At 43.6% G+C, this 17,660-nt stretch overlaps 1 protein-coding gene across 2 annotated transcripts; it reads right to left on the reverse strand.

Annotated features, from left to right (window-relative positions):
- Positions 1-938: 938 nt before the first annotated feature.
- NPHP1 (nephrocystin 1) lies at positions 939-17,626 on the reverse strand. 2 transcript variants are annotated; one of them, XM_065739473.1, is made up of 20 exons: positions 17,541-17,626; positions 17,403-17,467; positions 15,608-15,668; positions 15,049-15,185; positions 14,735-14,945; positions 14,333-14,434; positions 13,533-13,624; positions 13,178-13,220; positions 12,697-12,781; positions 11,959-12,053; positions 11,091-11,219; positions 9,621-9,695; positions 8,914-9,024; positions 7,132-7,214; positions 6,258-6,334; positions 5,463-5,559; positions 4,976-5,088; positions 3,381-3,454; positions 2,947-2,991; positions 939-1,345 (listed from the first exon to the last, which is right to left on the reverse strand). In XM_065739473.1, the coding sequence occupies exons 1-20, from the start codon at positions 17,607-17,609 to the stop codon at positions 1,067-1,069; spliced, it is 2,043 nt and encodes a 680-aa protein (XP_065595545.1). In that variant the 5' UTR covers positions 17,610-17,626; the 3' UTR covers positions 939-1,066. The 2 variants fall into 2 exon arrangements, with proteins under 2 accessions (XP_065595545.1, XP_065595544.1); XM_065739472.1 differs by having other exon boundaries at positions 5,463-5,562.
- Between the last annotated feature and the right edge of the window lie 34 nt (positions 17,627-17,660).

Consider the following 17,660-nt stretch of genomic DNA (forward strand, 5'->3'; position numbering starts at 1 on the left):
GAAGGGACAAATATAGCCCTTGGAATTTGGCTTCCAGGCTCTTGAACAGTACAGAATATAATCAAATCCATTATGAGGAGCATCACCTGAACCCATCCTAGGCCAGCAGAAGGCACTTTGCAGGACTTCCAGAGGCTCCAGTTTACAAACGTTGTCACTGAGGACCTGTCTTGGGCTGTACAGTGTGCTGTGATCTTTGAAAGACCTTGTTTTAAAACCTTTCAGATCAGTTTGGCTTGGTAACTGCTCACCTCATCAGGCATCGTGGCAACGTGCCCATCCCCACAGAAAAAGCGTGCAGACATCCGGATATTCCAGCGCAAGAGGGAAATCAGATGAGTAACTTCCTACCAGGAGTGCGCAGCACACAGGGCCTGCAGTTACACAGTGCTCAGGAAAAAGAAGCCTTTAACATCCTGGGCCATACGAGAAATACCTTGCAGCTCACCAGCCTGCACTCAGAGGCACAAAATGGGCTGACCCATGGCCTGGCCACGCAGAGGGAGCGTTCCCTGAATTCTCACCATTTATTTGGACTGGGTGGGGCCAAGTACACATTCCTGTGAATAACTCAACCTTTTCCTGAGTGAGAACGGAAAGCACTAAAACAGTCTAAATAAGGAGCAACCTGCTGTCTGCTGATTGGACAAGAGATTACTTCTTTCCTGACCTTGTTCCACAGCATTCTTAAAAGACTGTGGTTGTTTCCCTTGCCTGCTACCACTCCGTTTGGATGCTGAAACAGTCTTTTGTTCCCTGGTAGAAACAAAATTGGAAATTAACTGAAAACTTAACGAGAGGAGACAAGTGCTGCTGCAGCATTTGCTCTGCCACAGCACAGAACAGCCATGGCTGCAAGAGGTTCGTGTAGCAGCAGACAGCCGTAGCCTTGGCTGACACTGCAAAGGGGAAAAGGTTATATAATTGTTTTAGTTGAGCCAACAACACAACGCCAATCACTCTCAAAATGTTATATTTAATGTGTGAAAATATTTCTTGCAATTCAGACAGTACACGTAATTTCCCTTCGGTAAAAAATTATCTATAACATTACCCTACAATCCATTTATACTGTGGGATTGTTTTTCCTCGTTTCTCCTAAGAAATCATAGGCCAGCTCTGAGATGTCAAAGGCAGTGTGAGTGTTGTCTGAGGACAGCAGAGACTGAAGGGCACCATTGTTCTCTCGGCTCTTTCTCAGGAAGTCAGCCATCACCCTCCAGCGAGACGCCTCGCACTCCTCCTCTGCCCACTTGTAGCTGGGGAGCAGAGTGGAGCAGAGGAGAGGGAAGGCCGAGTCGTGGTACACCAGGATGAACACAGACTTCAGGAATTCTCTATCTCTCTGCAACAAGAAAAGCATTTGAAAACATTTCTACGCAAATCTACACAGTGCTGTCAAGCACTTCTAAAGAAGTACTCTACATAGCAAAAAATAAAACGAAAACATCCAATCATCCCCCACTTCCCAGGAGACCGGGCGGCCTCAGACCTCAGTTAGCCTTCAAGCTCAGCACAGAGCTATACTGTGTAAGCTACAGATGGATGCATCAGCTTTCCAACTGCTGGAGCCAGCACAGCACAGCAGGGCACAGCCAAACCCACCGATGCTGCCACCTCTGCTGAGGAAGGAACTCGTGATGCTTATCCTGCCTGCCTTGCAGGCCCAAACCTCACTCGTCCCTCCAGTGCTCTTGGCAGAGATGCAGCGATGCCTTGCTCCTTGCAGCACGTGACTCTTAGCAGGAGGTAGGGCCATTCTCTTAGTTATTTCACATTCTGAGTGGGCACTCTGTGTGTGGAGACAATGACACCCTCCCATGTTTCATGTTTGCAAAACCTAGAGACTAAGCATCAGCATGGTCAACTTACCAAGCACTGAAAGATCCTGACCACCTCAAACAGATAAAATTTGGGTGCCCGTTTTTCCAAGCACACTAGAATATAGCCTTCTAGGCTAGAAATACAGAGCACTGCCTCCTCAAGAACTCAGCTGAACTTCTGCTAGGAACACGAGCAATATAAAATTGGCATCAGAACCTCTTTGCTACCCCTGGGAAGCTGAACAGTTTGTGTCTCAGCAGATTAGCAGCTGAGTGTCACAAAAGCACGCAAGAAAAAGCAAGACCTAGCTGTCGTGCCAGGCAGCAATCCTGCCATAGGAGTGGCACACAACAAATCAGGTAAAACTGGATGGTTCTGGGATTCTGAGGAGTTATTAATTCTCCGAGCAGATCAGCTTACATTTTGGATGAATGGCCTTGAAAAAGCTGTTCTGCTTCAATGGCATTTTGCTTTGTTTGCATAAATGGGGAGTTTTCTCTGCACATCTGTTCAGTAGCACACACAATGAATGTTGCTTCCAAGATGTGATGAGCCTTGCATCAGCACCCAGGCTTTCCCATTCAGTTACTATAGCTGCTCCCTGTTAAAGAACAGGAGATGGGACAGGACACGGGTAAGCTTAACGATGTGGCCAATTCAGTTTGTCTGCAGCTGTCTGCATGCCAAAATGGGACACCACAAGCATCTGACACATGGAGACTGCAGAACTTGGGGCCCTCCTCCAGGTAGACTGGAGCAGGACTGGAGAAGGAAAGTTTGTTTTGTGGACATAACAGTGGTAGGCTCTCACCAGGCAAGTGCTGCAAGCACATGGTGAAAGAGAGATGCATTTTGGGTACAAACCTATGACATCTTTCACATTAATGATTACATATACAAACACTGAGACAAAAAGTTGCAAATTAATTTCATAGTCCTCCTAGTTTTCCATTGTAAACATGATAATAAACATTAAGAACGTTATTTAGAAAATGCAGGTATACTAAATAAGTCTGTGGTGAGAGGAGCAATGAACTCCAGCATCAACACTGAAAGAAGGCTTCTAGATTATATTAGATTTACTGTTTGACAAAGTAAAACCAGCACTTGGCAATGTACTACCTTTTCTGATCTCTTCAAAGTTCTTTCTCTGTCCGCCCAAGCACTCTGAAATGAAATGTCAAATACACAATGGGAAATCAGACTGAGATTGTGGGAATCTGGAAAAGTTGCATTTCTACCTGCAGAAATCTCTCTTTCTGCAGCCCCACAGTGAAGTAAGCCCTTGTTGCAATCCTTCTTTCCTCATGTTCTAATCATTAATCACTTTGAGCCTTTCCATCCTTTTCAGATGTGCTCAGATGCTCTCTTGCTTTTGAAGGGGCTAAGGCACAAGAGATCTGCGTGTACTTGAAGTAACTGTAACTTTTCTGCCACTTGGCTTTTCTGTTTCTCTGTTTATTATGTACAGTGTACATAAAAAAAGCTCAAATTTTGTAAACTAGCTGGGAATTCTGACCCACCAGATGTAACTGAATGCTATATAGAAATCGTACCCGCAGCGCGTCCATCAGGTCTGGCTGATCCATGAGTTGAGGGAAAGTTGCTAAAACAGGATTACAGATTAATTCTGAAACAGAAAACAAACACATTGGAGGCAAAGAAGAAATCGGATGGTTTGCAAGGCAGACCTGCAGTGCCTGGGAGCAGTCTCCTCCCCAAACTCTGCAAGGGGAAAATTAGCTGCAATAGTACTCCAGAGCTGCAAAGCCAGGAGAGTTCTCTGTCAAGAGAAAAGCTTTCTACAGCAAACTCTCTAATGGCTGAGATGCAGTTATCAAGGGACAGAACAGATGCACATAAAAAGCAACAAAAAGCCCAGACAAAGTGCCAATTTATTAGGAGAAGCCAGCAAGTAAGAGACCTTACTAATTTAAGCCAAGGATAGAGTAGGGTGTGTTTTCCTCACTGCTGCACCTGGCTTTTTTATAAACATCTGAAACTGTGACACCTGGTTTGGATGTTATGAATAAACACGCTCTTGTTCTGCCTTGATCTGGTTTGTGCTGCACGTTTTGGGATAACTGGACAACAACTGCTTTTTCAGGATGCAGCAGGCACCTGAAGTCACCCATTTCCAAGTGTGACTTCTAAGAGCATCAATTTGCCTTTGTAACACCAGAAAAAAAATAGAAAACTGCAACCTGAGCAACAGCATAGATAGATGAACTGTGGGTGTAAAGCCTGACAAACATTGCACATTACTTTGCAGTACCACTGCAAATTCACGTGTAGCACAGTTAGGAATGTATTTTTTTTCTGTATTTCAAGTGTGACTTTGTAACAGAGAAGACTACAAACTACCACAACTCTGCCGAAGGAAAGATACACACTTCCAAAATCAGCACAAGAGCTTTTCCACTTCCATCTCTACCCACTACATTGACCAGAAGGTAAATAATTAAATCAATAAAAAGAATTAAAACAGAATGACCTCATCCCAGTGGCAGAAACATCAGCTTCATCTTTTCTATAGCACATGAAAGCAGGCATTCACTAGAAATGGAAGAGTGAATCTGTCAGCACGTCTGATCTCTCACTGCACGGGTGGTGCAGAGGAAACGTTTATCTTCCAAACAATCCCTTAGTCTTTATTTACTACTTCTTTAGAAATAACCCTTTGCCTGTCTACATGGGCTTCCTTTGGGTAAGTTTCACTGAAGACACTTTGCGTGCTTCGCAGAAAACAAAACTTGTCATGGTTTCTGCATCTTGCTGCTGAACTGGGCCAAACAAGACAATGCATGAGAAGCAAGTGGAAATACTTCTAGTTTGAAATGCAAACACACCACGTGGTGCTATCCACAGCACAGAGGCTTTTTCCTTTTGTTAACACGGATAACAGTTTTCAATTTGTTGCCACTGCACTGCAGACGGAAAGTATAAATGCTGAAACTCTTGACAGAGGGAGCACGACTTCCCTTCAGTGCAAGGCCTACCACCAAACAAACCTGTAAGAGCAGCCTGTGTCAGTGAGAGCTGCTCCTGCAGACCCACAGGATTCTGGGGTGACTGTTTCTCTTTGGGAATCTCATCTTTTTTTCAACACTCTCCACTGCTGCTTTCTTCTCTGCAGCAGTGTAATCCTTACCTGCACTTTGCTTGTTTGTTCTGTCTCTCAGGAGTGCATCACCAAGTATTTGTCGATACAGTATCAAGAGATGGATGCAGCACATGCTGCCCAGTAATGTTTCTGGTAACAAGCTGTTGGGAAGATAAAGAACGCACAAACGTCATTTCTGTGCAGAATGTTCCTGCAAAGCACTGCTCTCCAAAACATGAGACATGAGAGGTTCACCGAGCTGCTTCAGTCGAAGCAAACAGTGCGAGAGGGCACACACTGACACAGCTGTAACTTCTGCTGTTGCAGTTTTCAGCCACCTCTTCGATCTATAGCTTTTTGCTCATTTCCAACAGCACAGTCTTAATCCTCAGAGAATGAATGTAACGTGCAGGTGAGACAACTTTCACATTTTTCCATAGCCTATGTTACAGGGAGGAACACCTCAGACAGATCTCTGGGACCATTCTAGGCTGAGATACCTTCTCATGTTACAGCAGCACACACACACACTTACTTCAGGATGTCTTTTGACTGCATGCTTAATGACCTCAGTTTCACTACAAGCACAGGCTGCTTCTTGAGTGATATAAGCTGATGAAGAACACCACTGCCTGCTTAAGAAATAAATACACAATTAATTAGTCCCTTTGAAATAGCATGAAGAATTATACTACAAGGATCGACATTGACGTTTGTTAAGACAGATTGTTTTTCTGGAACTGTAATAGTTAAAAGATGCTCTGAAAGCAAGGATGAATCGAAAGCCTCATTTTTTTCTGCATTTTCAGTCATATCAGTACTCAGCCTAACTTAAGCCACATGGGGCTAAGGAGCCCCCCTCCAATTGCTTGCTCAAATTTCCTTCTGCAACTGGCTTGTCTTGGTGAGTTCTTTCCATCTGGCTCAGCTCCCTGCTGCAGTTCACAGCATGGCCTGCAGTGCCTGTCACTCATCAGAGAGACAGGGGAAAAAAGCCGTGGCAACTCTTTAGATCAGTGTTACTGCTGAATCTGGTAGCATCACCCCACAACCAACACATGTTTGGTGTAATTACAGAAGTGACTGAAAACTGACCAAACAATCATCCTCAACCTACAAATAATGGAGATTACAGAGGTGTTGGCACCAACAGGTGGTTGTAACTCCAGCTAGCACTTACAACCACTTCTCCCTCATGCAAAACGTGAACACACAAAACAACACCAGGTGGTGACTGCATGTAAACAACAGCCCCAGCTGAGCTCTGCATGTTAGAAAATAGGCACAACAAGTATCATTTTCCTTATGAAATGTTTGTGGGAAACCATACCTCTTCTTGATAATGATGGGTCAACCTCAACGCCTCTCTCATAGGGAGTGCCACCACTTAACAGCAGCTCATACAGTCTGTGAAGGAAGAGCAGCACAGTAAAGCAGTGTACAAATATGTGAATTCAGCACAGCCACTCTCTGAGAAAGAAAGAAACCTGCTATCTCAAATAAGAACCTGACAGAGCTCGAGGTTACGAGTGGTTTTTTATGTGAAATGACTACACCTCATTACTAAGCAACCAAACCTCAGATGATAAATTTAAAACTTGTATTATATTGGGAAATGAGTCAATTATTTGAAAAGAAATTAGCAACAATGATTCCCTGCTGCACGATAGCAATATTTTCTTTGTATGAAACCTATCAGCTGTTTCACTCAAGTGTTTCTGAGGAATCACTGCTGAAGCATCAGCTTGTTTGCATTGTCCTAGTGAATGGTAAGAGATTCATTCACAGCTCTTACTTGCTTCCAAATACCAATACCCTCATGTTTAAATGGAAAAATCATGTGTGGTGAAGTGCACATAAGGAATAGAGTAGAATTAAAAACGACATTGTCATTCAGTGTTTTAATTAACACGGACATTTCTTGAGTTTTAAAATAATTACTTAAAACCTGTATTAACCTGCAATATTTCAAGCCTGAACGTTGAGTCCAGGGAGTGCTTTTTCAGTACAACAGCAGAACACCACTGGGTGTGGAGGAAGGACCAACAATCTCATCAGAAGATGCTGTACAACTTGCATTTTAGGCTGGATTACACCTGCCCACGTCAATACCTGCACATATTAGATATGAACTTCACTCCTAACCTGAAATATATGTACATACATACATACATACAGAGAGATGGAAGACATAATAAACTTACTTGCACGGGACAGGCATTCCATCAGAAGCAAAAAGCTTTTGAAATGCCCAGCCACAGCTTAGCTCTCCTCGTTCACCTGTTGACTGCAAAACAAAAGAGGAATGTAAACGTAAGCAGCTTAACCAGACATTTTACCATACAGCAAAAAGAAAAAAAAACTACACTGAAGTTGATCGTTCACTTAAAGCCAAGAAAAACACATTTCAGGAACACTTACATATATCAAATACTAGAAAGCTTTACTACCAAGCCCTGGGAAATGGAGCAGGTCCTGTGTGCCAAGCCACCCATTTCCAGCTCTATCCCAGATAAGCTGCATGACCCTGAAAGTACCATTTTACCTTTCAGGATCTCAACTTGAGTAAATACTAAATGAAGGCACAAAATGTTTTTAAGGTATTCTGATAGGCAAAGCAGAGAGAAAGCCCCAAAGCATTCCCAACAGGTAGGAACTTGCACGTACTCCTTTGTTTAACATTATTCTGCAAACAGAAGCTGACAGCTTTATATAACCTTGATTATTCAAATTTGCATAAGAAGGGCTATTATCTCAAACCATCACCAAAAATAATGTTCATCACCAGCACTTACACTATCCAGCTCCCTACAGGTTTACATTCTGCTTATCTCCTGATGCAACAATTCTGCATTCCCACCATGCTTGCTGTCAGCACATCTTTCCTCCACATTGCCACAGGGACATTTGCACCCTAGTTTTATACAACTATTAATGAAAGAGAGAATACAGCAGTAACTCTTTTGTAAGTTCTCTATATTTTCAGAATTCTCTTTTTCAGAATTTTCCAGAATTCTGCCCATCATTTAATACCTAATCACTGCTATTACCCCGTTTTCCCTCTTTCACTCGACAACTTGCTTGACTGTTCATCTGAGGAAGATGGTGGCAATAATGAAAATGTAAGTGTTTTGAAAGAGGCAGCAAATCTTGAGTCTATCTTGTAGACAGAGCAGCTGAGATCTTTCACAAGAGGACCTCCTCCAGAAAGGCATCGTTTCCTTCAAACAGAAGTGTTTCCTATCCCCCCATTCTGTTTGTTCTTATGGGAAAAGTGCTTTACCACCTATCATGTCACTAACCATTGTACATTCAGAAGCATTGCCTAGATGGATAGGAGGATATACCTGTGTCCCTTACAGACAGAGACCAGTTTTCTAACTATTTTAAACAGTTAGCATCTTAGTTTCCAAATTACAGCAGAAAACAAACAAACAAACCCAGCACTGAATAGAGAACTCATCCTCTGTGTTCACATTACACAAAAACTTCAGCAGAAATCATTTCAGCATAACAAAAACCACATTTATGTCCAGCAACCAGAAAGGCTTTTATTTGCTAGATACTGACTTGAACTAAATTTTCTCAAAACCAACAACTCTCTCCTCACTGCAGATGCCGAAATGAAGACGATCTTGCAATAGCAAGAAAAAAAAAAAAGCACCCTAAATCTTCTTCACATTGCAGGTGAAGGAGCACTGGCACAGACTGCACAGAGAGGTGGTGGAGTCTCCTTCTCTGGAGACGTTCAGGACCTGCCTGGACACCAACCTGTGCAACCTGGGCAGGGAGCTGCTTTGGCAGGGGGTTGGACTCGATGATCTCTAAAGGTCACCTCCAACCCCTACAGTTCTGTGATTCCATATTTTCCATTTAGATATCACAGTCCTCAGCTGAGCTATTGTAGCTTACCATGGAATACATGACAGCTGATTCACTTTATAAACACGCTTGGAATGATTTATTCTGCAACTTCATATACTTACGTTGCGAATGTAAGTGATGCCAAGTTCGAATAGTAAACCAATGTCTGAAGATAAAGAATTGGACCTGACAAAACAGTCACCATCCAGTAAGCTGGGTAAAATGCCTGTTACCTTTACAAAGGGGGGAAAAAAGTACATATTAAAAAAAATAAAATCAACAGTCACCTCTGATTTCCAAAGGCATCACTCATTTTCACAAACACATCACTCATTTCCATAAGATCTCAGAACCAACCCCACTGCATGTAAAAGAAAAGAAGTAGAGAAGCAGTCTCAGTTGAAACCATTGCTCCATTTATTCTTTATGTTGCCATTAACCACAGCTAAGCTATTAAGGTACATTTTTTGTGTCAACAAGATATCAAAATACTTTAAAAGTCAAAAAGCAATTCTGAGAACACTGTTACAACTGAGGAAATCCCACTAACAGTATGGCTGTGAGCACCTGGCAACAACTAGAAGTCAACCAGTGCCACTGGCTGGGTCCTCCCACTACTTCTCCTTCCACTCAACTTGCTCTCCAAAGCATTTTTGCTTTAGAAGTTTAGCTCGAATTGCTGCACTTCAGCAAGTCTTTTCTGCACATTTATTTTGGTCACAATAGATGTTATTTCACAAAGAATATCAGAAGTAATAGACATAGCTAAATAAGAAGCTGTAACAGTAAATAGCTACTGGCTATATCACGCCCTGAACGAGATGCCTACCCTTGGAGAAAAAGTCCATGTTTGTGGGTTTTTAGGTTGCCACGTAGCTCTCACTGTATGGATGTTACTCAGTACCTAAAAAATGACAGTGGGGAAAAATGCTAAGACAAGTTATTCTGAAAAGCTACTCCACTTTAAGAAAATGCAGTATTATCCAAGGTTAATCCAGTGCCACAAAGAAAATGCCACTTGCTCTTCAACTTCATCATACAGTCTCAAAAACTACAGACAAAGGCAGAATCATCCAACCATTCCTGCTTCCAGTGCACCAGGAATGCTTCCTCTGACCCACAAGCACTCAGTGCAGCAGCAGGAAACCCAATAGGTTCATAGGTACATTAGGTTGGAAAGGACCTACAAGATCATCTAGTCCAACCATCCTCCTAACACCATCCCTACCCACTAAGCTACTAAATCAATGTGACAGTCTGGTAGCTTATCCTACAGAAAGCTGCCCTACACGTGCACAAAGGTGTGTGGAGGAACAACAGCAGCTGTGGAAGTATAATCACAGAATGCCTTCAGAATGGACCTCAAAGCCCCCCCAGCCCCAACCCCTGCCGTGGGCTGGCAGCCCCCCACAAGCTCATGCTGCTCAGGGCCCATCCAACCTGACCTCGGGCACCTCCAGGGATGGGGCACCCACAGCTCTGTGGGCAGCAGTGCCAGGGCCTCACTGCCCTCTGAGTAAAAAACCTGAGCAGGACCCCAGCTATTCCCAGGCCTGTCAGAGAGAACAGAGCAGCCCAAAGAGGGCTCACCTCCACAAACACAAAAGGAGCAGAGGCACAACAGCATGCAGGAGAACCAAAACTGAATGCACGGAAATAGAGCCCCCACCCCAGCCCCTCCCAGGGCTTTCCAAGAGCTGGGTGTGGCATCCATTGAGATGAGTCAACAAGAGGGACTCCCGGTATCACAGCCAGAAAGGGCTGCTGCTTAGGGATGGGAGGCCCTGCAGCATGCAATGGAGAACATTTTGGGACTGCAGGCGACTTATGGGATGTTCAGAGGAGGAACCATGGCAGAAAGAAGACCGAGGTGGTTTGTGGAGTATGAAGAGTGGGACATTAGAGGTATAAATAAAGTGGTATGCTTGTGAGCTGGTTGGTGTGCATGCCTGGCCATGCCCTGCCCCTGATCAGTGCAGTTTGTCCTGTCTTCTCATTAAACTCCATTTCTCATTCTTTTTTTCCCTGCATGAATGGGCTCTCTGTTCTGCGTGCATGTGCATGGAGGCCCAGGGTCCTCCAACCAGCAGCAGGCCACACACTGCAGGAAGACTGCACATGACTGTAACTGGACAGAGCGAGGGTATGCATGCAGTGTATTAAGCCAGACTAAATGGCAAGCAGGCTAAACAGACTGGGAGCCAGCTGTGAGTGTATGTCTCTGAGACAAGTGGAGGAGATAGCAGAGGGACCAGAGCATGTACACCTCATCAAGACCTTTGCTGAAAATCAAACTCACCCGATTGCCGTCGAATAGACAGAGTCGAACGTGTCTGCTGAGAACCTGGATGCTGGCTGCTGGGAGAGGAATCATTTTACAGCTACATAAGGTTACAATCAGGGATACTCGAGTTGGTATAGGATAGATCTGAAATACAGGCAACAGAAGGAGTAACTCTAGAGGTTCTTTCTGCACGTGGTAATCATTCTGTGTTTATTTAACTGAGATGACTGACAGCAGTGATCACTGGACTGGACTTTTTGACCCACAAAACTAGCATGGTATGGGCAGCAGCAGCAGCAGCATTTCTTCATAAACCTTTACACCTCTCCTAAGGAGACTGCTACAAATAATTTAGTGTGACAAATACAAGGTCCCATCAGAAAAGAACACCGTCACAGGGCTCTTCACCATGTATTTCAGGTGACAATTATATTTTGGGGCTACTGTTTTTTCCAATGGTGTTTTATCAACAGTTATTCTAAAAATGGTGTGAATCAAGAGATAATCATTAGTCAAAATGAACAAAGACAAACGAAACTGGTGGTTTCACAGCAACTAGGTTCATGGTTTAACAATTCAACTAACCACCCATGCAGATTTGTTTCACCCCAGACAAGGAAGTGCAAGTTTAAGATGAAACATAACTCTTAAGAAATACCCAACATGGCAACCTATACTGATTATTTTTAGCAGAGTAGAATGTAATAACATCTATTGCCTAAAGAATCTAGGCTGACAATGAAGAACTCTATCATTTATTTTACAGTAAAATTGATCTATTAATATGAAACTTTTTTTTTAGGTTGCTAGCAATTCAAATCTCCAGCTGTAGTCATTTCTCTTGAACCAAAAGCATCACAGCTTTCTTATCAGTAATACTCACAGTATTTTTTTCAGAGTCCCACACCAAATCTTTAAAAGCCAGCTGGGATGGAGTAAGTTTAGGCTGCAAGAAGTAACTTCCTCTGAACTGATTACCTAAAACAAATGCCATGAGGATAGATAAGATATATCTTAGAAGCATTTTATGATCTTTATTGCCACAAAATGAATGATGCCCAAAATTCAGGTGTGGCTATGCTCCACTTAAATATTTGACAATACTAAAGAGGTTTCTACTACAAGTACCCTCTAAAATGGGAAAAGCTGTTTGGAAAAGTGTTCTGCAGCATTTCATTTTAGAATCACTGTAATCTTTTTTGTTGATTAAGCTACAGATTGAAAACAGTTTTAAATGAAACAATTAAAACAAATGAGGTGTGCAGTATCTTCTGAAGTCTCTTCAAGGAATACCTCTAAGAAAAAGGAAGAAACACTATTAAAAAATCATAATTTTCTGTAATGTCAACAGGAGGAGTCTTTTGAAGTGGAAAATGCTTGAGATTATCAGGAAACTTGACACTGCCTACATGTGGTCAGGATTTCACTGAGATAGATTAAGCTTATTTGATTAAGAGAAAGAAAAAAACCTTTTAATACATTATTTAACTGGCCAAATATACTTTGAACAGATGACCAGTTATAATAAAGCAATGCAGATTTTATCCTAGACTATTGGACCAAGAAACTCACTACAGACATCTGTAAATCCTGCAGTGCAGGTGTTAAGAGAAAACCTTACCTTCCTCTAAGAGCTGGGAAAGTGTGGACAGACGGAATCCTGCAGGAACAGCTCCCATGGTTGCCAATATCTCTACTGTGTCACTCTATTAAAAACAAGAGTGGATGTTTGTGTTCTGCCATTTAACAGCTAATTCACTTCTAATGTACTGCTCTCCCACAACCAATATCAAAGTCCCGAGGCATCAGTCACCTAACTAATCTGAAGTTGGTTTGATCCAATGCGAAGAATGACTTTTACATTGTTTTGTGTATGACCCCAGACAGTCTCATTTTGTTAACCACCCCCCCTCCCCTTCCATTTCAACTCAGCAGTGGTGCAGTCTGTTAACAAAATAAAACCTCACTCATGAAAAAGAGCTGGTGTTTATTAAAAACACTGGTCTATACTATGAGACACGGTGCTTTGTAAAAGTCAAATCTTGTCTCAAAAATAATTAACATTATGGTAGATGACATTGCTATGTTAGAGATACCCCTACCTCTGAGATAGCCTTTCTTACAGCACTCCAGTGAGAATCTGTTCTAGAAGAAAAAAAATGTATTTTTCTTTCATAATAGGGAAGGACAAAAATTTGAACAGTAACACACATTTGCTACAGTGTCTAGTGAGCCAAAACAAAAGCTGACACATGACCCAGTCGTATTTTGAGTTTGAGACAAGAAAAAAAAAAAAAAAGAGAACACCAAACAAAAAAACCCCAAACTCTCAAAAGATTCTACCAAAGTAAAAGTGGGTCTACAAATTGAACTGGGAAAAAAAACCAACTGACAGTTGTACTGAAAAGGTGGCAGTTGGCCAACTACACTTATTTGCCTTTACATCGTTCCACTTACCTTTTTTTAATTTCAGTTCCATCTGCTGTTTCATCCACCACTTCTATGTGTTCATCACTTTCCTCTTGGCTTTCTTCATCTTCATTATGGACCTGTAATTCAGATTCAGAAAGGGCAAGCTCTAGCTTTTCTCACAGTTCTGTTCTTAAAAATGTTTTCTCCAACCACAGCCCATGTGAATGGTGTAGAAGAGGAGATATTCTGTCCACAATGACTGTCGCTATCACTGCAGAACACTGTACTTCTGCAGCTACAGCGAGGGATTGGAGTATTCCCACAAAGGCACTCTAAGCTAGAAAATGCATTTGCAAAGCAAGATTCTCTAAAAAGAGAAACACACCAGCTTAACATACAGAAAAAGTTAGCCACCCAACAAACTCTATGTTCTGAAAAGCACTGTTTCATAATGTAAAGGTCAGAAGAGCCAAATTGTGTACCAGCTTTTACGTGTTTGTCACAGCTGTACATATCCAAGAATAAATATACTGACACAAGTAAGCCATTAAAAAAAGGGGGGGGAGGGAACAAAACTTGAAAAATCCACTTCTGAAAAGGTCCTTTTCAATATACTCCAGCTTTTATGTGAACTGACACTTCGTATGAGCCATGAAAAGCAACTATTATTCCACTACAGCTTGGAGTCTTCAGAGCTGATCTCTACTGGCTAAGATTAAGGCACTAAAATACTGCTGTGTGCACATGTAAGCATTATGACCAATTTCATGCAGCTATATTATGATTAATGGACACAACATTACAGAGATGAGACTGAAAACAGAAGAAGGTTGCAGCACACTAACCGCAAGATAGGTTCTAGGCACGAGGCCTCTCTCCCCTTTGGAGTTTTCAGCCACCCACCAGCCATCCACCTTCTTATCATGTATAAGCAGGACTTCACCTTTCTTTGCCATTAGGAGAGATGGAGAAAAAAGACAACCAAATATTTCAAAATGATGCCAAACACAATTCGAATAACAATTCAATTTTTCCCTACAGGTCACAGGCTACAGCCACGGACTCCACTGCTGCAGAAAGAGGCAAGACAACAATGAACTCCAGTAAGGCAAATGTAGGCTGGGAAAAGCCTTTCTTCCTCAAATCCTTCTGAATTCCAAAAGCACAGGATTTAATTATTGTTACTGCTTAATGCAGAACGACCTGCACTACCAACATGGCAACACATTTTTCCAGAGACTACTTACTGTAAATGTGAGGTCCCCTTCCTGCTGTGCATTGAAGTTTCCCACTGCAATGCATTCTTTGACATCGGGATCATCCAACAATTTATCCTCATCTTCCTCATCTGCTTCTTCTTCGCTTTCATCTTCCTCACTACTTTCTCCATTGTCACCATCACTCTCATCCTCTTTATTTTCATCTTCTTTTTGAAGATCCTTCTGACGTCCCTCATTCCTAGCCAAAATAAATCAAGGAGGATAAGCAATTTTTGAGGGTCCTTTCCAGTACAGCACGTACGATTCTGTTAAAGTACAGATTCCTCACTGGGGCTGCTTACACCGTGTCGTTTGTAGCTGCATTATCCTGATCCAAGACATGACCAAGTTTCTGCAGCTGCTGAGATAGCTTTAGCAATAGCTTTTCTTCTTCTTCTTTCCTCTGATTATAATTCCCCACAGGGGCGGGCTCATCAGCCTGAGAAAGGAAAATACAACAACTTTCAAGTTCCCCTATAAAGACAGTTTTACACACACATCTCATGAGTTTCAGTATCCCAGGGCAGTGATGACTCCCTTTTTCTCTCACCTTTTACTTCAACAAGATGAAATTTCATGGTATATTTCCAATCTACTTTCTCCACTCCCAGTATAATGCAGTGGACTGATAAACACTTTAAATGTACTGTGTTAAGAACAATTTTAATGTACACAGTAACACATTAAAAATACATTTTTAAATCTTATAAATGAATCTCAGAGATCCCACAGATAGGTTATGCAGTGCTAGGCATTGCTTTCATCCTGAGGCAGCTAAAATTGAAGGTGGTTAGCATTCTCTGAATATCTACCACAGTATGTTACGGAGAAAACCTTTAACAAATCAGTCTCTATACCTACTTTTTTCAAACTTTGAAGAGTGTTTCTATTCTCATCCACCAATTTCTGCAGCTGCAAACATCTGCATTAAAAGCAAGACAGACAAACAGCATTTTTTTATATCTGGTAGACAGGACATTGAAATCATGCAAAAAACACTGAAATGTGTAAATGTAGATGCTCACACCTTCTCACAGCTGTATGCACACAAAGGTATCACTATAATCCCAAACACTAATTCCTATGCCATGTGTTCAGTGTTTCCTTAGAAGCTGCACTTTATCAAAACTCAAAAAATGCAAGCATCAGCAAAAGCTCTGGCGTAGAGGGACAAAATGAGATCACCTCCTGGCTCCGACAATCATTTACACAAGAATCCCTGAAGAACAAAGGGATGAAGCAGCTGAACTGCTTATTACCTGTGATGTGCAAGTTCCCACTTAAAACAACCTCAGCCTTGAGGAATGCAAGCAACCTGGAAAGCAGGTGAGTGACAATAGGCAGGGAAAAGATCTGTACAATTACAAGAAAAATGGAAAAATGGACAGGGAGCTGGCTCCTTCTGCGGGTGCAAAAGTGAATGGGAAAGGAGGGAATCTGTCAGTTGCTTTGCTCTGAGCAACCAGATGGTTCTTCTCACAAAGCACAGTTCGGGTACACAGCTCCTTGCCACTAAAAATACGACTTCACAGAAGCATGAGACCAATTAATAGGAAAATAATAATCATCAACAATTAAACAAGGACACAATGGCTTGATGCAGTCGCATGGCCACTGCGCCATCCGAAGTGACTGCACATTGGAATTTCACACAGGAAATGCTCTCCTGTGCTATGTGCTCCAACAATGCTCACCTACATCACCTCACAGGCACCCAATATCCCTACCCAAAACCAGCACTTGGCAAGGTGCTGAGGGAGCCCATTGCTGCTGCCCTAGCAGAAGTTTACTGATGACACCAAGCTGAGCAGTGTAGTTGATACAAGAGGAAGGGATGCCATCTAGGGGAACCTGGACAGGCTTGAGAGGTGGGCCTGCGTGAACCAAACAAGGCCAAGTGGAAGGTGTAGTACTTGGGTCAGGGCAATCCCAGGTATGAGCACAGACTGGGGTAAGAACTCACTGAGAGCAGCCCTGTGGAGAAGGACCTGGGGGTCCTGGCAGATAAAAAGCTGTACATGAGCCAGCAGTGTGTGCTACATCAATAGAGGGGTGGCAGCAGGGAGAGGGAGGGGACTGTTTCCTTCTGCTCTGCCACTGTAAGGCGCCATCAGTAGTTGTGTGCTGAGGCCTGGGGCACCCAGCAAAAGGATGCGGAGCTGTTGGAGCAGGCTCAGAGGTCACAAAGATGCTCAGAGCTGGAGCAACTCTCCTATGTAGAAAGGCTGAGAGAGTTGGGTTTGTTCAGCCTGGAGATGAGAAGGCTCCAGGAAGACCTCACTGTGCCTCAGGGAGCTTATAAGCAGGAGGAAGAGCAACTTTTTACAGTCTGATAGCGTTAGGACAAGGGGGAACCGTTTTCAACTAAAAGAGAGGAAATTCAGGTTAGGGAAGTTTTCACTCAGCAGCCGTAAGACTGGCACAGGCTGCCCAGAGAACTGAACGTGCCCAAACCCTCGGTGGTGCCCACAGTTGGACGGAGTCCTGCACGGCTGGATCGGGTGGGGGGCCGCCAGCTCACGGCAGGGGGGGGTTGGAGCTCAAGGTCCCTTCAAACCGCCTCCACCAGCGAGCCCGTGCGCGACCGCTGCTCACACCGGCGACGCTCCGGGCCGTGGGTGAGGCCGCAGCCCGCGCCCCGCAGCCAGCGCCTCACCTCCGCCTCAGGCCCTCCCGCCGCCCGACGGCCGCGCCCGCGCTCTCCGCCCGCAGCGCCTCCACCTGCAACACACGAGAGGCGCCGTCAGCTGCCGGAGGAGGCTCCCCGGGGCGGAGCGGCTGCCGGTGCCGGTACCTGAGCCCGCAGCTCCCGGCTGCGTCGCCGCACTCCCTGCAGCGGGCCCCGCGCCCGCCGCCCCGTCATGGTCGCTAGGCAACGCCCGGCGCGGCGCACAGAAATGACGTCACCTCCGGG

The sequence above is a fragment of the Cyrtonyx montezumae genome, unplaced genomic scaffold, assembly GCF_038088225.1.
Source record: "Cyrtonyx montezumae isolate F1298 unplaced genomic scaffold, pur_monq_1.0 scaffold_24, whole genome shotgun sequence".
Taxonomy (NCBI): domain Eukaryota; kingdom Metazoa; phylum Chordata; class Aves; order Galliformes; family Odontophoridae; genus Cyrtonyx; species Cyrtonyx montezumae.